Source organism: Osmerus mordax, chromosome 16 (assembly GCF_038355195.1).
Source record: "Osmerus mordax isolate fOsmMor3 chromosome 16, fOsmMor3.pri, whole genome shotgun sequence".
In the NCBI taxonomy this organism is placed as follows: Eukaryota; Metazoa; Chordata; class Actinopteri; order Osmeriformes; family Osmeridae; genus Osmerus; species Osmerus mordax.
In genome coordinates, this window is record NC_090065.1 from 4,738,310 (window position 1) to 4,761,579 (window position 23,270).

The 23,270-nt window shown below is 43.1% G+C and overlaps 1 protein-coding gene across 1 annotated transcript in view; it reads left to right on the forward strand.

The window, feature by feature from the left end:
• Positions 1 to 23,270, forward strand: part of astn1 (astrotactin 1) — a 105,207-nt gene that overhangs the window by 53,065 nt on the left and 28,872 nt on the right. The window contains exons 13-15 of the mRNA XM_067252555.1: positions 1,176 to 1,303; positions 9,621 to 9,725; positions 11,184 to 11,372. Coding sequence (XP_067108656.1) covers positions 1,176 to 1,303; positions 9,621 to 9,725; positions 11,184 to 11,372 — 422 coding nt within the window. The remainder of the gene's footprint in view (positions 1 to 1,175; positions 1,304 to 9,620; positions 9,726 to 11,183; positions 11,373 to 23,270) is intronic.

Below are 23,270 nucleotides of genomic sequence, written 5' to 3' on the forward strand. Positions count from 1 at the left end.
AGGGGTAGCAGGTGTTGATTAAATGATGCGTGTATTGAGTTAACATCTCACTACGCATTATCCAAATGGCAAATTATCACTGCCTGCTGATGATTGTACTAAAACACTTGCATGCATTTCTTCTAACAGTTTTATTCACATCTCCAAACAACAGATTTTCCGACAGAGAACAACTGAGCATATTTAGACATTACATCTCTAATGTGTGTGAATCTATGAATTCTGAAGATACTCATTGTTTTAAACTTTTATAAATGTCTGCAAAGAGAACTTGTGAGGTAACTATCTTATACTGTGCCTTTCCTGAAGGGGACCATTTTAGTTCATTTTACACACAAATGCACAGGCGTATTTCACCACTCAATCAAGCTCTAAATGGTATCCAAACCACAGTAGTCATTGCTTGGACATTGAGCACTCCACAGGGACATTGTTGCATTTTCATGAGCCCTATTATGCCAGATGCATTTTTATGTTTTGTTAGTAACCCACTCTAACCTACTGAATCATGTGACGCAATTGATATCTACTACTGCACCGTTGACTGAAAAACAAGTAATTTAATTTTATCTCCAATACTTTTCTTCAGAAGACGGCATTAATTTACTCTTTAATTTGATAAAGGAACTACATTACAGTACCTTTTTCCAATTCCCACTATATTTTAAGGAATAAGGAAGGAATAAGTGGTCTGGTAAAGAACAAGTGGAGACTATTAAATGGAGTAATCTACATTTTCTATTATGTTTTCCAATTCTTACAATTAGTCTTTTATGTTGAAAGTCTATTCAGACATTGCAATTGGACATTTTAGAGGGATGATCACTACATTACTGAATGAGGAAGCACACGAAAGTGGAGTAGTTACCAGGAAAATCCTTAACGTTAATACATTGGTACACCAGAAGGGGACGTGGAGTAGAATCCCAGTATAAGGTGTGTGTGATGTGCAGTACTTTCTATTCTTGATACAAGCGTAAGCGCCAACCTGCGAAAGCGTCTAGCATTGAAAGCAGAGGGCAGCCTTATGGTGCGAGTTGTGAGTCTTCCGCCGCTTTGCTATGTTCTCATGATTGACAGTGTGTCTTATCCCTCCCTCCGTTCCTCCATAAGGCCTTGTTAGATGTGTGAGTAATGGTGTCTCTAAATAGGCTGTTGTCTCATCCCTAATCCAGGCAGAAGAACTTTGCTCGGGGCGTCGAGCAGCAGCTCCCAGATGGCATGGTGGTGGCATCCGTGCCAACCGAGGCTCAGTGCCACGAGGAGCTGTCTGACCCAGTGCCTGACCCAGAATATCTCACAGGTATGACATTTACACATGGCATATGAATGTGGTTTTGGAAATGTGCTAACCTTTTTCAAGTTCTACGAAATGTACATTTTGAAAATACATTCCATTTTGGGAAGTGGAATACCGCTCCTGTTCTTAACAGCTTTTCATTATTTTACAAAGTGGCTGCGTTCCCTATAATATTGTAATTATCCAAAGTGAAGAGGACATATAAAAAATCGAGCTAATCTCAGACCAAGAGAAAGGTTTGTTAGCTAACCATAAACTATTATTTTTAGTTAAAGTTTAAAGTAAAGTGAACATTATTCATAGTTTTACTAAAGTAAGATATTTTAAAAGCAAAATCTTTTTTTTTTGGTCCATGGCAACCATTGTTTTGTCATGGGTGTTGTTTATCCCATGCTAGTGGGGGATAAGAGGGCTCTTTCGTGGTTAGGATCTTGAGATAACAATTTGTAGGCCGAGCTGGTTCATAAAAGCATTGTTGCAAACCATTACTGGGACAGTACTATACAAGGTAATTTACCATTTCATTGTAGTCAAGTGAAATGCAATCATTGGCCATCAACAACGGATGAAAGCTTTGTGACCCTGTTGGGACCTGACTTTGATCAACCTCTTAGAATCGTAATGTTGTTATCTTTCATGCACATTTAACCTCATTTCGGAAAAAGGAAGAGGACAAACATACAAGGGAGAGCCATCGTAGAACATGTGACGGCATCCAAACATCTCACCTTCTTATTTTCCTTGAAGCGACTAAATCTACATCCCACCGGGTATGTTACCCACCAGTTCATCCAAGTAAATAATGAACTGGAATTAAATGGAGAGGGTATTAACAGAATCATTTTTCATGAGGAATTGGGTGATTTGGATTGTGCCACTGTTGTCAGATTTCATTAGTAGTTAGATCTGAATTCAGTCTGCTGCTCTCCGTACCACAAGCCCTGCACATGGCAGCCTTTTGGACAGGATACAGAGGTTCTATGTAAAACAGTCTCATTAAGAGAAAAAAAATCTTTGTCTCTTCACATAATTCATGCTTCAGTTAGCTGTCTCTCTCACCATTCCATTCACATCTCACAGTTACTGACGTCTTACCAACACAACATTGTAAAGTATCAAGGTTCACTTCAACCGGAAAATTTTGAAGGCATCCTTTTTTACAGACCTCAGATGTTAAGCAGCACTTTCTCCAACTTTTATTTTTGAAAGCGGTGTTGAGCTTTTGCGTTTGGCCGTGGCATATTAAAAGAAAATTATTTTAGATAACATGACTATAATACTGCTTTTAAGAGTAAATGTGGTTCGGTCCTATGTGTATTGTGATGACAGGTGAATACGCTGCGACAATATGTAGTAATCCAAGACAGTTTCAAGAATAGAGTTGTGATTTTGAGATATCTTGTGAATCGGTGGCACTTTAGTGTCCCTTCTGTGTCATAACCTTTTTGCGCATCATTGATCTTTTAAAAATATTTGTCTTTGGTCTACTCTTCGAATATTGATTGCGAGCATCTGTTGTGGTCAATAATCGGAACTGGTCAATCACTGGAATGGTCAATGACTGAAACAACGTTGAATCTAATTGCACCAAACTGCGTCATTGAAGTCTGTTTGTACTCAGCAGCACACCTGCTTGTTTTTTATACCAGAAAATCACATTGAACTTACCGGGGAGAGTGCACTATGCCCTCAATATGTTTCTGGCTTTTTTCCATTTTGACTGTCTCCTGGCGGAATCATGAATTTGCTGCACCTGCAGTTAATTGCCAACCTAGGTAATTGTCCATGTGACACAGAGGAGAGGAAGCTGTGAGGTTGTGCCTGTGTGTTGAGTGCTTGCCACCCTCCCTTGCTGATTTCGGCAGGTTGGTGCCATGGTCAGTGTATTTGTCACTATGTCAGCACTCCTTGCACTAGCTCTCCAACCCTCGCAGGGCAAGGCATTCATCTTCCTATTCATCTTTGGTTTGGAAGTCATTCATCATAGGCCAGAGGGCTCCATCAATTATTCCAATGGGGGAAGAGTAGGAGGAGAAGCTTTTGAAAGGCAAATACATCTTGATTTAATTGGAAAGCAGGTATCCTCACTGCCACTAAGCAGATTTCCCATAAGATGAAGAGATGGAGCAATTTATCTGGCTTCTCCAGGCGAGGAGAGACCTGCGCTCATGGCATCTATTGTGGGGGACTGGGAGGGCATTGGGGCTTCAGTTATGCTCGTCTTCAGGGACCACTCACATAAAGGCAGTGGCTGTCATGTCCTCACAGGCTGCCTGGGCTAGAATGTGTGTGTCTGAATGAAAAGAGTCATATCAGAAAAATCGAACACGACAACTTACACCGAATGTGAAATACTCAACTGTGTTCATCTTTACGCTCTCTCGCCTGCAGGACGTTGGTATATTATTGTGTGAAACTTTCTGAAAATACAGAGATTTAACCTGCTTTTTTCTGGATAGCTATCTCCCGACATAAAACTGTGAAGCAGAAAAACTGCATGGATATCTTAGGATAGTAACGCTAGACATTCGGTGCACAATCTTTGAAGATAGCTGGAATACTATCAGTAATGGATTACAATGTTACAAAGCAGCCATGTTGTCAGAATCTAATTAAGTTGACTCTCTGACCAGATAAGATGTTTTTGTGTTGTTAACTCCCCCCTAAGGCGTTTAAAAAAAATTGATTTGCGACACCAGCATCTGATAAATTGTTTCTATATTCCAATAAGAAACTGATATGAATTCAGCCTTGGCCTAACTTAGAAATGGCTTTGGTATGTTTATATTGACAAGATTTGTCTTTTTCCACTGAATGGATCCTATCAGACTATGGTTTTACTGCTGGCTTACCTGGTGATTCGGTCTGTGTGTTTGTGCATGCTGTGTATGGCAGGTAGGAATTGGATTATATTCTGTACAGTTTTACTGTACTGTTTTGAGAATCAATTTCAGTACTGGGTAGTAATTTAAATATTATTTTCTGTATTAACCTTTATGTTGTGTCAAATGGCACAGTGACAGAAGTCAATTCCCTTCACAACAAACAATTCACCTTGTGGTCTGATTATTCTTCTGTAGTTTTTATTTACCTTAAAAAAAAAAAATCGTTACATTTCGGGAGACATCAAAAGGTCTGATTCAAGTTTGATTGATTAAGCTATGTTATGATATTCACTGTAAGACTGAAAAACATTTTGGTTATCAAGGTCATAATTTATCTGGGTGCTGTCATGTTGAGAGGTCTTGGGCTGTTCCTACCCCGGGGGTGTTTGTGCCTACTCACCAAACACTGGTCGAGTTTAAATGTGTCAGCACTGAGATGGCACATAATCTATAATTTATCAGCTCTTGATAGTTAGGATAGAGACAAGAAGGTCATGCCTTCAGGAGGGGACAGTGTTACTTGCTGCCTTTCTTACCTCACAAACCTTTGTCACCTATCAACATGGTTGGGTCTTGCTATAGTATAACAAATAACTGAAATAGGACTTCATTATATATATAGAACATATTTATACCTTGGAATGGTTGTAATGTCAAGTCAACAATTACATGTGTGCATCTTGCTTATCTGCCGTTCTATGAAACTATTACTCTGAAACTATTATTTTTCAGTTATCATATAATTGTATTAATTTATGAATTTCTGTCTGTATGTTTTTATTGTATTTTTAGTTGACGTGGTAAGTTTCCACTGGCTTTTCTCTGTGCTCTACAAGGCTGCCACTCAGCTCATGGTTTGACCTGCAGCTTTACACTTCTGCTCGACTTCCCCACTGGGAGGGTCGTGACCCCGCAACACTTCCTGTCAGCTCACTTACTGCACTAAAGAGTGTTGTACTGTCAATCCACCTCAGTGTTTTTCTCCACTCTGCAGGATGTTGTGTTCTTCAAATTTTTACAAGGTTCTTAGTAGATATTTTCATTATTTTCTCTCCACATACCCTAAAATTCATTTGCATGTCAGGTTTTGAAATATCCGTTACTCTAGAATGTATTTTTCAGGAATATTGACTTGATGAGATTATTGCCAATTAAGTAAACATGTAATTTTTAGCTAAATAGCATGTTTATATTTTCAGAACATTTGTAGTCTTAACTTTTACAATGACCTGACATAAACCAAATTGAGTCGCACTTACTGTAGTGAAGGAAATCCTTGTTTAACATTCTCAAAACACTGTCCTTTTTCTCTCTCCTCTTGTGCTATCAAATTGATTGCACAGTTAATTGTTTACTTGGCAAGGCAATTTGAATTTACAGACTAGCATATAAAGTTAACTCATTTTACCAAACAAGCTGAGCTTGTTCCCTAGCTACGAAAATAATTGCTATGTTAATGTGCTGCCAGAGTCAGGCTTTCCCGTGCATCCCCCATGCTACAGCATGCCTTTCCATTTCAGAATTAAACCAATTTGGGTTATTCATGCACAAAAGAACCTCTTCATGTAGTTCTTACCTATTACCTGGATTGATATCGATCATCCATAAAATATGGAAGCTTTGTATTTTCCTAAGAGCTATTAGTCCCACATTCTCATGGCAGAAGTTTTGCATGTACATGAACACCATCTGTGAGTAGACCTCTAATTTAAGGCATAAGTGTAAAAAGCAAGCTCCATTAAAATTCAATTTTAGAGGCAGCCCTCAATGGTAATCACATTTGGGGTTTAATTTATTCTTTGACACTGATTAATTGCGTGGAATTGCTTGAGCCATTTCCTGCGGTAAACGTCAATTAATTAACTGACAGCATTAGATGTGATAATTAATACAGTGGGGGCCGCAGCAGGAGAGCGGGACCCTTAAGGGTTGCCCCTGACAATGCCTGCCCTCCTGATGAGCACCTGCAGTCTCCGGGAACCAGGGCTCCTCTGAGATAAGCTAGGAATCAAGCCGGGAACACTGGGAAAATAACTTCCTAAAGTGCACCGACAGACTAGTCTAGTTAGAACTTAGCTTGTTGTTATCGGTGTCGGTAATAGTCTTTGAAAAGCCTTTGTGGACTGGAGGCGTAGCTGTAGTAAAGCCGGTTTGGTTGATGGTTGTTACCGTCATCGTGGCAGTGATTCATTCTTAGACACAGAGTCTTCCTCCCTAAGTCCCTCTCAATTAAAGTTCAAGCATATGGTCTCATGACCACAGCAGCACAGAGGTATCTGAGCACGTTTCTATTCTAGAACCAACGACAGCTCCCTTTCTTAGGCATAACAGAAATGGAAAGGGTGTCACCTTGGAACTGCTCAATATGAGCATATGCCGGGCTAATTGGACTTTTTGATGCTGATTGATGAATGGCCTCAATCAGTTGGATTCCTTAGATGTTGCAGATCAAATTGCTGTGTTTTTATGCGTCAACCTCTTCTTTGGGACTTCATTGCCTTCCAACCTGTTTGGTTAATTTAGCCCATCTTCAATCAACACTTCAGTTGTTTTGTACAGTATAGTGAAACATCAGATATTCCAGTCACTGTGATGGTGGATACTTCTGAATGTCAGATGGCTGAGCGGTTAGGGAATCGGGCTATTAATCAGAAGGTTGCCGGTTCGATTCCAGGCCATGCTACATGACGTTGTGTCCTTGGGCAAGGCACTTCACCCTACTACAACACCCTACTGGGAGTCAGGTGGCTGAGCGGTGAGGGAACCGGGCTAGTAATTTGAAGGTTGCCAGTTCGATTCCAGTTCGATTCCCGTTCGATTCCCGTCCGTGCCAAATGACGTTGTGTCCTTGGGCAAGGCACTTCACCCTACTTGCCTCGGGGGAATGTCCCTGTACTTGCTGTAAGTCGCTCTGGATAAGAGCGTCTGCTAAATGACTCAATATAAATGTAATGTAATACTCATTCTCTCCATAGTACTGTGACTTAAATATGTGTATTCAGACACAATATACAGGCAGTGTTTTTTCATTAACACGGCAGCAATGACATACCAGTATACCCAAATACATTATGGCAGAGGATAATTACTTGACTGTGCCATGTGTCACTGCCTTTCTCACCAGTGTTGCTTCCACCCATCTTCCCGTGCTTGCCCTTGTCTAGGTAATATCCAGGGTTAGCACCTCAATGATGGAAATGGGTGGTGTACATGTACAAGAACAAATTCAACTCGGTACACATGGATAATGATGGGGGGCAGTGGAACATTATCAGTGTCGATTTCCAGACTGGAGTGGACTGAACAGAGATGATGGGGCAGTGGTGGAGTGGAATTTATGATAATTCTTCTCCGTAATCTTTACCATTGGATTATGGAAAGCATTTCCCTCAGCAGTGCCAGTTCGTCTTTCAAGAGCCAACATTTCGCATTGGCAAAGGCTTTATTTTTCTTATCAGTGATGTTTGGGACTAGCAGTCCCTGCTCCTGCTGTATGTCTGTTAGTTCCCCGTTACAGCAGTGGAGGGCTGTCAGGTCTGGTCCTCTGTTACACCTTTCATCTCATTCATCCTTCCACTTATCAAACAGTAAAATGGAACATGGGGTCCCAGGTAGTTAATTGGGGTTCCATGAGGCATCCGATGACTTGTACCTCTGCTTGTCGCTATGAATCTTCCTTAGAGAAGACCCCCAATACAGAAAATTATTAAATACAACACTTCGGACATGGGACAGAGATTTACGGGCTCCTTAGGGTGCGCTGCAGATCTGTCACGGACACACGGGAAATATTCAGATTCCCCCCTTTTTCCTTGCTTGTGCTCCTCTTTTTTTTCAAACTGTCCTCGGTCTCTTGACACCCTGCAGAGCTGTAACGCCACCACCACCAGACGCACACAGCCCCGTTGTGAGATCTGACTGGAGACTGAACTTGTGTGTTTGCAATGCGAAGTTCAGTCATATTAATCATTCTGTCAGACAATGAGAGCAGAGCACCCGAGGGGTAAAAGGAGACAAGGCCTTTGAAAAGAAGAATATGGGCTGTATACGTTTTGGCTTGTTATTAATTTTATAAGGGGACGTCCACAGTGCTGCACTGGGCGTTCTACTGGGGGATTCTATTGGTTTAGGTAGCGTTTTCCCATAAGATGGATAAATGAATGTTGTTCAAGGTGAGGACACTGCATGAACATCACATTTAGAACCTTATTCATCAAGTTCACGTGAAATGTCAGCCCTGTCTGCCAAACGGTGCATTTTCAGAGCTGCTGTAAAAAAGGGCGTCACTTGCACCACACTTCCCGACAGTATATTAACCAGCAGGCTACCTCTCAAGAACAGTTATTGCTTGTTTTCCTTTTATATAAATTATGTCAGATTAGGCCATTTGTTCTTTGTAGGAGAGCCAAGAAAGACTGTAATATATTCTGAAATGATATGACAAATATGACATTTTTCATTTTGAGAGTGGCTACAAAAAATCCCCTTCTTGTTCCTCCTTCAGGGTGAATCTAAACATGTAACTCTGTTTTAGAAGTGTGATATATTATGACAGGAGCCCAGAATGTTGTTATACTGACTCGGTTGTGTATTGCAATGCCTTGGCATCACTCAATGACATATCATATTAGCTCTATCTCTTTCACTCTCTTTCTTTCTCTCACCCTTTCTCTCTCTCTCTCTCTCTCTCTCTCTCTCTCTCTCTCTCTCTCTCTCTCTCTCTCACTCTCTCTCTCTCTCTCTCTCTCTCTCTCTCTCTCTTCTCTCTCTCTTTAGTTCTCTCTCATTTGTCTCTCAGATGTGTTGTTCTGACCAACAATGTAGCAGCCAGAGAGCTTACAGGATGTGTTGAGGCTTCCAGATGTGTTGCCGATCCTGAAGGCTGAGTTAAATTGATGTATGGGCGTGATTCCTCCTCCAGCCCAGCCAGGCTGACAGTTGCCATAGGAGATGAGATGATTTATCTGCATGCCCAGCTCTACATATGGTGATAGGATGCGATCTTTACTTGCTTTGTAACCAGAGGTAAAATAGCAACACCGCTCATGTGTTGAAAGGAATGGAATGATGGATGGGGCATGTCCCAGTGTTTTTCATCTGAACATGGTTTTGCGGTGCCTTTTACCTGCCGTCAATGATTTGTCATCCTGAATGAACTGACTGGTCAATCATTGTACTAGCAGGAATTCCCAGAACATTAATATTCAATTTGCTGGCTGGTGGATGCTCTCAATAAGACTGGTTACAACTACTGCATGGGGAGTTGTATTACAAAACACGTAAAGAAAGGATTCTAAACCTGAATGTTAAGCTTTGAGTTTTTGTTTGAAGGCACATGCTACAGTATAAAGCCCATTGTCTATTCAATGCATGTTTCTAACCTTTTTCTGTTTGGCTCCAGGGTCCTTACAGCTGGTGTGTTGTGTCTGTTTCAGGGAGGGTGAACTACAGCGAGGTGGCCGGCTATCCACTCATTCAGAACTGGAGGCTGAGATCCATTCTCTACCACGTGAAACTCAACCAGTGGGTTCTCTCTCAAGGTATCCCTTAATTACCGGTCCATTCCATCCCCTCAGCTAAAGCAGCCTTGACACTTTGTGTGTGCCATACAAATTGTGCTGAAAAGCACAATGGACGTTAAGACTTCCGTTAGGTCATGATGGGCTGAACTCAATTAACGGGTAAATATAGTTCATTGAGTGCGCGTTAGACTCTATTAGGCACAGCCCCCTGAAGGAGAGGCATTATGATTGTGCCTTAAAGGGGAATGCCTCCCCCTCTATTTAGAGGCCTTCTCAAACACTTTAAAGCGAGGAGTTAAGTCAAAGCGGGGCACATGTTTGGGAGGCAAAAGAGATGTTCAGTCATGTGAACTAAGCTTGAAGTCTGGATGGCATCTCCCATTTTATCAGCGAGCTGTGGCTGAGGACAGGCCCCCTTTATGCTCTGATAGGCTGTCATCATCCAATGGCTTTGTATCCTGGAAAGACCAATGCTGTCTGACAGGCATTGCCATGGAAACATCAGGAAGTAAGATAATTGTGGAAAGGTATTCAGTGATGCGGTACTTCTCTAAAAAGCCTTTGCGTTCTTTATTTTTAAGTGTCATTTTGATGTTTGTGGACGTTTTTTTTTATTGTTCCCACCTCGTATTTTCTGCCCTTTTTCACTTCAATGCAATTCTAAGTCATCAATTTAATTTTTTCATCATTAATTTTTTAAAAGGGGGTCTGATGGCTGAGTGGTGAAGGAGTCGGGCTAGTAATCTGAAGGTTGCCAGTTCGATTCCCAGCTGTGCCAAATGACGTTGTGTCCTTGGGCAAGGCACTTCACCCTACTTGCTTCGGGGGGAATGTCCCTGTACTTACTGTAAGTCGCTCTGGATAAGAGCGTCTGCTAAATGTAAATGTAATTTGTAGCATACATTTTAGAGATTGTTTGTGGAGAAACCATTTTCTCATGAGGCCCTTGACATAAACTCACTTTTATTTGTTCCTATCCAATATCTAACTTTAACATTTTGAATGAGAAAATTGATATATTATGCATTTATCTATTCAAACACTTTTTCTTGTTCTGATATCGTTTGTGTGAACAATTAGAATGGTGGGATGGAACGCCGCTAATGCATTTTTCAAATAAGAACCAGTTCATTTCTAAAACATGACTGTGGCCTTTAGAATTCCATTTCGAGTCTCATCACCAGAACTGGTTCTTCTTCAGCTCCTCACTCAATTTTTCCATTTCCATTTTTGGTCTTCATATTTCATAAGGAGCAGCGCTTACTGATTTTCACACCTGATAGCAAAGCACCATCTCGTGGATGTCTTTCCTGTTCGTTTTTTTCAAAATGTAATTTCGGATGAGCGAAGTGCGGGGGGTATTAATATGAGGGTTCTACTACATCGTACATCATAATAACAGGACACTGGCTGACAACTGAGGCATTCGTTAATCCGTGTTTGTAAGATTATGACTTCCTGTCCTCCAACCCCCAGCCTTCAGCTCGGCCATCCACTCCCTGGACGGAGCCACTCTCCGCAACGACTTTGTCTCCATCCTCAGGGAGTTTGGGAATCACTTCGTCCAAGAGGCGGTGTACGGCTTCGAAGAGAGCTGCACCATCTGGTACCCTAACAAGCAGGTCCAGAGGCAGCTGTGGCTGGAATACCAGGACATCAGCAAAGGTAGGAACCGATTGGTTGCGCACATGAGTGATCCAATCATCTTGATAGGTGGAGGAAGGTCATTGGTTCGTCATAAAATGATACTTCTTTTGTTGTTAATGCAGATTTTAAATGGGACAAAAGCTCCATTGATGTTTACCAAAGTTTGAAAGGTGCTAGGTACATTCAAACTGCAACTTGGCTATTTTGTTTGAAGAAGTTAAGGAGCTACTGGACGTCCAATCATTGCACAACTTATCCTAAGCATTTACTCTTCAGTAACTCACGGCGAGTGTTCAGTTGAAACATTAAAAACAGATTGCACGATAGAGTTCCTCTTTCTCAAAATGCCAGCGCGTGTCAGCCATCCATCTTTTTTACCTGCAGTTGTTTTCACACTGAGACAAAGCCAGATAAGTAATGGCCCCTCTCACGCCAGTGTCTCACTTCAGTAATTCCTCCCACCATTGTTTCCTTTGCTCGGATCGACCACGTCTCCCTCCTTCCCAAGGACGCTGCTTCACAATTCACCCAGTTTCTACAATTCCTGACAGACGACTTTAAATGACTGAGTTTTCCACCCACACGAAAACTCCATTACTCTTCATTTTCTCTCCCAGTGGCATCCAGGCAGACACTTTTTACACAACAAACCGACTGTCGGGTTTTTCCACGTTTCCTTCAAACCATCTATTCAAACCTAGCTAGTAAACAATGTTTATTTGGTATAACTACAACATGGGACCAACACGAAGGATGTAATGTTCAGAATATGTGGCAAGGCCTAAATCACACTAGAGCCCAACCATTTCTTGGAATAATGGTTTGCAGTTGTTGAAAGTTATAAAATGTTGATATTTGATTCATCTCTCCTAATCTCCTGGTTGGATTCATGAAAGCCCCGACCTTTATATGGGAGTAATGAGACCTCAAGAGAGAGTGGTGATCCATGTTGTAGCCTCTGCTCCAAATATCAGAACCCCTTCTGGGTTTGGTGTGGACTGCTAATCTGTTTTGCATTGTCTTTTGGGAGCTCCTTAGCAGACTTCCCAAAAGTATTTATATGGTTGAAGATGTGACAGAAAGTAGGTTCCTTATTGAATCCCAACTTGGGATCCAAAACAAATCATCATATAATTCAGATAAATTGTCAATTTCTTTTCTCAAGGCCTATTTATCAATGAAGGGTGTTGAAAATTATTTATTAGAGCATATTGAAACACAGGACTCTTTAAATACAACTTATTGTCATCAATGTACTTTAGTAACATCCTACTGGAGTCGGTGTAGAAGTTTAATTAAAAGATTTATGATGGTTATTTTTAATGACCCTGGTGTGCTTGCCTCAAGAAAGTCCACGCCCAGCCCAGCCATCATTACATTATCAGTCTTGTTTGCAGAGGAATGAAGGGCCTAGCATAGCTCATTAGTTTCCACTAGTCTGCATTTTCCAGGGAGTGAGGGACATGATAACCTGCCCTGGTGATTGATGAGTACATCTCGGTTGGGTTAGGGTTTGAGGAGAGATTAGCCATTGTCTGAGGGAAAAGCTCACTTACAATGGGCGAGCCCAGAGATACTGTATCACTGAACACAGGTCTTAAACTAAGGTATTCTGTTCATGTTGAAACATTGCGGTGTTGCCTGTGGAGATACTACAGGGCAGAGGAAGTGTATACCAGTCAAATTTTAATACGCCCTCCATTAAAATAAAGGTCAGTCTGTTGGAAAGGAATGGTGACTTGTGTCAATTTATATTTGATTACCTGCCTTCTCTGTCAAAGCTGTGCTCTGGAGCACCCAGCCGGTTGTCAGGTCATTATGTAACCTCAGCCAGAATGCTTTATCAACACAGACAATAAGCAGGTAAAATAAGCCTCGTAGTGTATGTTTATTTCGATCCTCGGCCCCTGCCTGCATGACTCACTTAGTTTGAGGGGAAAGAGGAGGATAGGAAGAAGCAGGAGGAAACCAGCTTGACTGATTCGAAGGTGACTGAACCCCCACACCCGCAAGACAACTTGTTTTTTGACCAGAGGTGACAGAACATTTACCACTTATCCGGGAAAACATGTTTTTTTTTTCTTCATACCGTTCTCTCTTTGTCTCTCTTTCTCTCTTGCTCCCTCTCTCTCGCTCCCTCCCCCTCTTCTTCTACCGTTCTCTCCTGGTGCACATAGTTCTCCATGACAGCCAGTGTCAGGGGCTAACGGCTAAGCATGGCCAAGGTGCTCCTGATGGGCCCGGCAGCCTCCGGCTGCACAGCACAGGCAGGGGACGGAAGGATGGAGGAGGGGGGAGGGGAGAGAAGAGGGATGACGGGGGGGAGAGAAGCCCGAAAGGGGCCAATCAAAAAGCATACCAACAGGAGAGGGTAGAGTGGAGTGGTGGGGGCGATGTGGTGGAATGAGATGAATGGCGAGGTCATCTTCCACAGCCCTGGTTCTCCTGTACAGCACCCATGGGCCCCACCTCGGCAGCCCTCCCCGGGTCAGGGGCTCCGGGGCGCGGGGTGGGTAGGGTGGAGGTGGTATGGAGGTGGCAGGGACGCGCGAGGCCGCCTGCAGGGTAGGCGGAGTGATGGATGTGTGCAGCATGCTCAGTTGCTAGACAATTAGCACGAGCGCCAAGCAGATGTCTTCAAACTTGAGGACGTCTTCTCCGTCGGTTGCGGCAGAAGGGGAGGCTAATCTCACTTCTGAAGGATAAATAGCCAGCTGGCACATGGCAATGGAACTGACAAGGGGGTAAAAAGAGACTGCCGTATAGGCTCCGTCACACTATAACATTCTGGTTAACGTTCTCTGTAAGTTCTAATCGTTCAATTTCGAGCGTTCTAGGGCGAGGTGGACACATCTGGCGTGTGACTAACGTGTGACTATAACGCATGACTAGCGTGGGACTGACGCGTGAGGAGCATGTAACAGCGACCAAGTAAGACACCCTGAAAACTATTAGCGTGTGACGACGTGTCACTGGGTCGCGACGACGTGTGACAAAAGCAAACGATGAAAACGACGTTTGCTTTCGCAAACGATGAATAACAACCAAGTAACGCTAGGGTAACGACTGACTAACGATAGCCAAACGCGTGCAACGTTAGTCAAACGTCCACAAACATTCTTCAGCGTTTTCCAGCGTTTAAAATTCAACGTTGAAGAACGCTGGTCTCCATGAGAACTTTTGTGCATGTTCAAAGTTTTTTTTTGACCAGCATTCTCCAACGATCACCGACGATTACCGACGATTACCAGCGTCACCAGCGTCCACACAACGCTCTTCTGGCGCTATACCAGCGAACATGGACGATTACCAACGTTTCCTCTAACGTTATAGAACGTTGACCAGAACGTTATGGTGTGACGGGGCCTTTAGATACAGTATTTACAAATGTTGCAATTTGTAGGATTTCTGCGTTAAAATACGTGCAAGCGAAATGGATAACATGAATAAGAAATGCATTTAAAGGCATGGCTTTAACATGAAAAAGACTGCAGTGTCGTAACACCAAATAAGCGAAGCTAGTTCAGGCAAGGCAGGTGGGCGGCACAAGTCATCCGCTCATCACCACACCTATAGCCAGCACAAGCCCATTGGCCCACGTCCGATAACACGGCATTAAAAGGCAGCGCGGATACGCACACACTCACCCCTGGTTGCTGAATGATCGGTGCTGCTGCCGCCCTCCACCATCCCCTTCTCCCCCTTGCTGTCTGTATGTTCTATCCATCAGGGGGATTATATCTCTATTGCTCCCTGTCTCATATGTCATGTATGTATGTGTCGCATCGAGGAGGCAGGGAGCGCTTCCCTTAGATCATCCACTCCGCCAAAGTCAAACCTATTTCCATGTCATGGTTATCAATAAATGCTCAATTCTAATACGTGAGCGTTTTGACTGAACTAAATCTGACATGCTGAGTTTGGAAACGAATGCACACACACGCACCCTCACACACACAGTTAAATCTCTTACCGCAGAGACAGCGGTGTACGGCACAATTTGTTTGCTCAGCAAAATAATAATTTAAGGCCGGTTTATCTCCATAGAAGCAGGGTCTAAAAGAAATCGTATGAATTTCAATTTGAGTTTGCCGGTTTGAATTATAACCCCTAAAAGGCCAAGCAGCCCTCCCTGCTGTGCCCTGATGGAAAACCTGACATAAAACAAGGCTCCATCCACTGCGTGCTGTAAAAGTCCAACTCCTGCTGCTGTCTAATCCTGGTTTACATGATCTGCCTCATCAGCCCTTCACCCTTAGCCGAGGACAAGCATAATTCCACCTTTAGCTCAAGTGCCCAAGGTCAGCCCCTTAAGGGCCTTTTGACGTTTTCATCCCGCCGGATGGCGGTCTCGCCTGCCATTGTCATCATCATCTCCCTGCTGTCGTTAGTCCATACAAATCAGGGGATTGGGAGTGAGGGGGCAAGGGTGGTTGGATAGGATATGGTTGCAGGATTCCGGCTGTCTTGGGGGTAATTTAGAGTAATGTTCAAGTGTGGCTCGTCCTTCGGCTGAAGGGCAGTACCTCTTGACACCCTCTGGATGTTGAGTTAACATAGATGAGCAAAGAAAGGATTTGTCCTTGGTGTGGCTCGTGGTGGCATGGGTACTGAAGAATTTATAGCTTCTCTTTTCCTCTCCCTCCTACTCTATCAGTGTGTTTCAGCTGGTACCAGGGATATGTTGTTTTAGGCTTATTGACAGATGAGAAATGAACTCCTTACAGACAGACTGTGTGTTCTCTTAGAATGTAATAATTGATTGATTGAAGGAGTTATGATGTTCCACTGGTCAGAACATTCACAGCTATGTTTGTTCGCCAATGACAGTACACAAGTGTTGGTGGCACTGAACACTGTGTTTTACACAGTTTGAGTGAGCCTTCCTAACAAGCTAACGGAATGTTAGGCTTTAGGCCTCTTGTGTACTTCATTAAGTGAGGATTATAAATCAGCCTTTGTTTCTGAGTCTGTAGAGAACCGCAAGCTAGTTGATCTAGTTTCTTTTTCAAGATAGCATGTGTTTTGAAGAGATTTCCTGAACTGAGTTTAGCTGTGGGATTTAATGAGGGTGTGACAGAAATATCCTTCCCACAAGTTTTTTTTTTAACAGTCTTGTTTGAGAAGCATCTACAAAGTCAACTGGGACGTTTTAATGGTAAATTCATCACGTTCAGAACGCCTTCAGAGCTGTGTAAATGCGATGCTTTGTAATCTTCCCTTGGCTTGAGTCTGTTTTAATTACTGATCAAGGCACATCCCTTATTATTGTATTTTTGCCACAAGGAGTTATGTGGGTGTTCGTTGCATACTAATAATCTTTTTGTTATTGTCATTATTTTATGAGCAATACCAGTAGCAGACCATTCTTACAAGTCCTCAGTACAAGTCCTTGTGCAAGCTGGAAGATGCACTGAGGATTATTCTAATTTATATTTAGACAAGCGGAAACATCATCTTGTACATCAATTCCAGTTGATGTTACTGTGCAGCTCTGAGTAGGCCATGCAATCAGCTGAAATATCAACATGTTGTTTGTAATAGTGTGTCCTTGGAGCCCATGCAGAGATAAAAGAAGAAGAATGTTGTTCTTGCATTACATCTAAACATGATTCAACGATCTTGCGGTGCTGTTGGCATCCCTTGTGTTTGGGGTATAACTGACCTCCCCTTAGGCACAGTTAACTTGAAAGACAGGTGTTTAACTTGAGTAGAAGGATTTCTGTCATGTTCGTAACAGACGTGGATCTCATTCTGAAGCAAGAGCAACTACAGCAAATCTTACGTTTCTCCACAAAACCAAAGTGTAGGAAATCCACTCCTCTTGTGATTTTATCATCATCATCATATAAATATATATACTATCAGTGAAGATCCTTCTGTAAGTATTCATCAACATTACTTATTGTTTTTGTGGCCATTCTTGTCCCATGATGCTATAATCCACCTCAGTAGCTAACAGCTATTTCCAGTAACATGACAGTATTGACATAGCTGGTGGGCCTGTTAGTGGTGTTTTGCAGTAAATAGCTATCACTGGCCGATCCCGAACATTCAGTCCTGTTCAGCTAAATGTGTTAGAATGTAATTTCACGGCATCTCCAATCCACTTTGCATAATGTAATTGATTTTGCAGCTTTGGTAATCAATGCTGTTTCATACCGCGGATCATACTAGTCAGGCCCAGTGCGCACAGCCAGCTTATACATCTTGCTTGTCCTAGTCGTCGCTAGTTTAATTAGAAGTTATACAGTATGTTTGATGAAAAAGGCCCCATCCCACAAGTCAGTAATGTTAAATTGTTTTGTGTGAGAGATCAGGTCTACGGATGAGAAATGGATACAATTCCGAAACTTTGTTCATGTTTTTGTGTGTACGTGTTTGTGTGTACGTGTTTGTGTGTACGTGTTTGTGTGTACGTGTTTGTGTTTACGTGTTTGTGTGTACGCGTTGGTGCGTACGTGTTTGTGTGTACGCGTGCGTTCTAGCCTTCCTTGCGTCTGCACCCATGCATGTTGTGGCATGATGGGAGTTCTGTTGAACTGGCGTTCTGGTTCCACAGCAAATGAAGAGTGATGAGATCCTGGCTCAAGGCTTTTCATCAGGCCACTCACACTTGGAGGAACGCGTTATCCACACCATCCAGGGTCCTGATTGGCTGACATTGATCTATTGGCTGTGGGTTTAGCTCATCCTGTATGGATTTACTTCTCCATTTTCCATTCCACGTCTCTGAGCCAAACCCCAGGCAGATTTCCCCTTTTCCTCATGCATAATTAGTATTACAGCACATCCCAGATCGAGTTATAATGCATGTGTTGGCTTGACTCCCCACATAAATGTTACTTGTAAAAGAACGGTACCAAACCCTCATTATAGATGCATACTTCTATCAGAGCCAGTCAAACCTCCAAGCCTCAAGATAGCCATGGCAGCAGTCTTAGCCATGGCAGTCTGCATTATTGACCATAAAATACAGTATTAGCTTCCTTCCTGGAGGGATAAACTGTTCTCTCTCTCCAATAGACTCGGGGGGGGAGAGATCCAAAGGGCTCCCAAAAGCAAGGCTTCAAACAGAGGGCCTCAATGAGAAGTGACATGAGTCTCTGTGTAGCTGAAGCGAGCCCAAATGATTCCCACTACGTACACGTGTAGAAGCAGTAGGATATTGAGCTCCCCCTGCCTCCTGTTCGGCCAGAGACATTCGCTACCAGGGTGAGTTAGCCATGTTCAGTCACACAAAGGAGAGAAGAGGTCAGTCTATATGTTGAAGAAAAAAAAAAAAAACCCATTCACCCAGCCTGGTGTTTCATTGAATTGCGCTGCGGGTCTGTCTCGAATTTATGGAACAAACGTGTGAAGAATGTATTTTATTACGGAATATTTTTCCTCCTACCCAAACTTGTAGTTTTGATAATGATGAAGGCTGATGTCCGTGATCTACAAAAGCTGTGCACCTTTGACTCCCAGCGTAGACCACCTAATGATGAGCTTAATTAAGGCAGAACAACGAATGAACTCTGGCCCTATCTAGCAGACAGAGATGGCAACCGGAATCATGAGGAATGCACAAAGCCAAACATTCACTTCCAAAACTGAGTTTATAGGAACAGTGATGCGGTGCTACATAATTGCCCTCTAGAGGCCAATCTGACTACTGCAGCACTTTTGAACATTAAATAAAGATTGACTGCACAGTTTGCCAGTGGTATGAAAGGGCTTTAGATGGCCTTGACTAGTCCATTGTGCTGTGATTTATTGAATTATAAATGTATGAGGTGGAAATTCACTTCGTTTGCCGGCTGATGGGGGTTATTCTCTCCGGTTTTTTTGGGGGGGGGGGGAAATACCTTCCATTTACTCTGAATTCTAGACTTCGGAACAGAGAATCGTTATGACTTATGTATTTATGACTGATTGTCTTCCCTGTGCACTGCATTATTGATCAGTACTGTAATCATTATTTGATTATATCGATACATGTCACCTTGAATATACCTTGTGCATGTGACACCTTCCAGAACCTCTGGAAGGAATGTTCTGTGTGATTTATCTTTGCCAAGGCACCCATCAAGAATTTCCAATTCCCTCAGATGCCCTCTCCTGAATCTTAAATCTCATACTGTTAGTGCCATATTTGGACTGAATGATGGTGCAAGCTCAGAGATGTATGACACGCACACACAGATCAGTTTGATCACAAGTTTGTGATTTACTTTCGCAATATGACATGCATTTCAATTGCATGTGAACAATCTCCACATCCAAAGGTTTGACAGGACTGAAAACTGGGTTTGAGAGGTGAATGTAAGGGCTGTGTGTGAAAGGGTGATGTGCCAAAGCCTTGTCACGGGATCAGTTTTGCATGTGTTTTGGCACCGTTAATACTGTGTCAACCTTGGGCTTTTGACAGACAGATGTCAACATCCGCAGCAGATGTACGAGGGTGAGACGCCACGATTAAAGCGGAGCTAGTCTTCACTCGCTATTCTATATCATCTGTGGGCGTTTTCTTCGGGTCTTCATGTCCACCAGTCTTTAGCCAGCCCTGACCCCCCTGCCCACACCCCTGGCACCCCTTCTCCATCAGATAGTCATCAGTCCGTCTGCACTTGTTAAATCCCCCCACCCAACGACCCCCCTACAGCAGTAGAGACACTCTGAGATACTTTGTCTTATTGGACCCAGGGGAATACTCCCAGGCAAATATTACATTATGCATGTTTTCTATTTTGCCCTCTGTGTCCTTGCCAAGCCCTGGCGGTCGGCACGAGGATCTGGAAAATGGAAAACGACCATAACAGAGATGGAGTACGTGGGCGAGGTGAGACACGGCGAGCTGGCGTGGCGTGGCGTGTATACGAGGTCTGTAGGCCGCTGGACATGGGAGGCGTGATCTGTCTTCATGTGGAATTTGACCTTTGGAGGGCCTCATGAAGTTAATGTAAATACCGTTCATCCTTCAAAACGACAGATTGTAGGATCTGCAGTTTTGCATATGAGCATATACTGTACTGTGTAATTATAGGCACTGCAGCGATACTGAGTATGGATAATTCATGTCTATAATAGTGAATTTTTATTCAAAACTCAAAGAATGTTCTTGCTGTTTATATGAAGAGAACGCTGAAGTTCTGAACCGTAAGAGTTAAATGTCAGGCAGGATGAGGATTTGGCTCTGAATTCAGTTATCACCTTCAACTGTCAAAGTGTGAAAATCTTTACACCTTTTTAGGAAAGCTGTTAATTCTGGAGATTTAGCAAACACTCAAATAACTCAAAATGATAAGAAAATGACACGCAATGTACCTTATAACCACCACGATGCTATTTTCAAATGTTAAGCTTTCTGCTAGTAAACATCTGTAAAGGTTTTTTCCGATGGGTTACTATTCACCTTTATCGTTCAGGTCTACAGGATTAGATTGGTGATGAATAGCATTTTGTCAGCATGCTTTCATCAGATTTAAATAACACACAGAGCTTAGAGATGGAAACACTGCTCGAATAGATGCTAGGAATACCCATGGCACAGCTCCAGTCCCACCAACAGCTCTGGCAAGCGCTAAGAAAAGAAGATCAGGGGAAACAGGAAGACATTTAGCACCATATATGGTTGATGGGGGTCTGGAAGTACTAGTAGAAATTACTTTACAAAAGAGTTGATGCCAGAGAAGAGCAGATCTGACTGTGTCTGTTTTCTTCGGGGGATCCCTATGAAGCCTACAGCTGCCTCCTTCTGGGTTAATGTTACATTCACAGATCTCTCCAGCTGCAGTAGATTCATCTCGGGCAGTTCGGTTACATAAAGATGTGTGCTTTTGTGTACATGGGTGTGTCTGTGTCAGTGCGTGTGGGGGGGGGGGGGGGGGGGGGGGGGGCTTTGTGTAGCTTTATGTTATTCCTGTACTGACATGTCCAGGGGAAGCAATCCTATCATTCGTTAGAGGCTGTCAGTGAACGAGATGTACTACTAAATGTATGCACAGCGATTTGATTTGCATGAATAAACAAAGAATGCTAATCAGTCGAAGCAACCTGAGACTTTGGATTACGCTTTGGACTGTTCCGAGCAATGCAGCATTGTATGGAGTGAGATGTTGAATAATTATGATAAATGATTAGGAATGCAAATGAAAGATGAATATTTCATACGCCCACATGCGACGCTGTCGTCTTCAGAGGGACATCAGGGCTCAGTGACGTAGGGTCAGCCGGAGACCTCCGACTTCAACGGGTCAGTAGATACCCAAGGACCTGACCTCTGAATCCATGTTAAATGTCTTAGACACTGATGAAGCCTAAAGGGCTGCCCCACTGCCTTATAGATCACCTCTCCATTGATTATCTGACTTCTGTCTTCCTTCATCCTTCAGCTTCCTCCGTACCTTCCGCTCCACCTCTCCACACCCTCCCAATCTGGTTTCCTGGTCGTAGATGTGTTAGGATCTCCCCAGTGTGCTCCGCAAGCTAAGCAGCCCACCAAGCTCGATCCCCCACTAGAGGAAGATGAGAAGAGGGGAGAGGAGCCGCGGAAAACAAATTATAAATAGGCCACGCTTTATTCAGAAATTGATTAGCATCCAAGGAGACAGGGCCTAAAGATAAATGAATATTTAGCAGGGATCTCTTCCTAGGGGATGCAGATGGATTCGCCGGACCCTGGAGGGGAGGTCGGGGGATGGGGGGGGGGGGCATAGCCAGGGGTCAGTGTTGGTAACATGCCTCCACCCACTCCTCTCAGACAGGGCCTGATTCTCCATGACCCCCACTGTACTGTGCATCAAAACCGTGGAGCAGGAGTTCTCCTTGCCCAGGGATGTTGTGTTTCAGATTTTCCTCCAGTGTCCCAGGGGCGTGTCCTTGCATTGATTATGTGGTCCGTGTGAGCTGCAGCCCGGTTGCCTTGGAGAGCGCCGGACAGTATATAGAATGTAGGTTGTTTCAGCAGCTTACATGATCAACAGGCGTGTTAGATCTTCACCCCGTGTGGGATTACGGACGTCACTGATGCAGAGACGACGCCTGACCTGTTGACATCTGCCAGCAGTGTGCTGCAAGAAAGCCATTTGGGAAAAATGTCATCGCAACTACAATAATATGAACAGAACAGATTAGGTTATCGCAGGTTCATGTTATTAAATTGTATACTGTGCAGAAAGCTTTCATTCATCACTAAACACAGACCAGTGGTACAAATGAAGCAACAGTGGAATGCATGTTTTAATCTGCTTTTCAAAAGTCACATACTGTCATTGGCTTGAGATGAGCTATACAAAAATAGAAGACGAGGGCCAAGGAACATGTTTTGAATCATGTTTTCCTGAAATGTGTACACTAGTATGCATACCAAAAAAACGCATGTTTATGAAATTATAGTGTGAATATGATGGACTGTATGCTGTATTTTGTTCTTTCCATAACTGTCATTGAGAAAAAAAGCCTCCTTATTCGGCATTAGCACCATGATTAAATCTTCCCTCATCCTTTTATAAAGCTATTTGGTAATGAACTGAGGCCAGTTACTGTAGATAAATTGATAAGTTGTCTAATCGCGTAAAACCTTTAATTGGATGCGTATTGTCATGCCTAACCATTATTATTGCATCATAAACCCAAGTCGATGATGGTGGCATTGCTGTAAGGTCGCATTACATGCCGCGACATGAAAACAAATAGGCTTACAAATAAGGGAGGAAAAAGCGACGTGCTTCTGGTCCCCCTTTTCGCGTTGGCAGCCACATAGATAATCAGTTTTAACTGTAGCTGGCAACAGGAGCTGTCGGCCACATCTTCCTCCCACCTGGGAATCTCATCAGCCATCCCTTAATTACCTCAGAAAAGCTGTCAATCTGAACTAATTATAACTCAATCCTCTGTTCCTGGGCACGCCAGGGAGGTCCAGGTCAAGCGTTA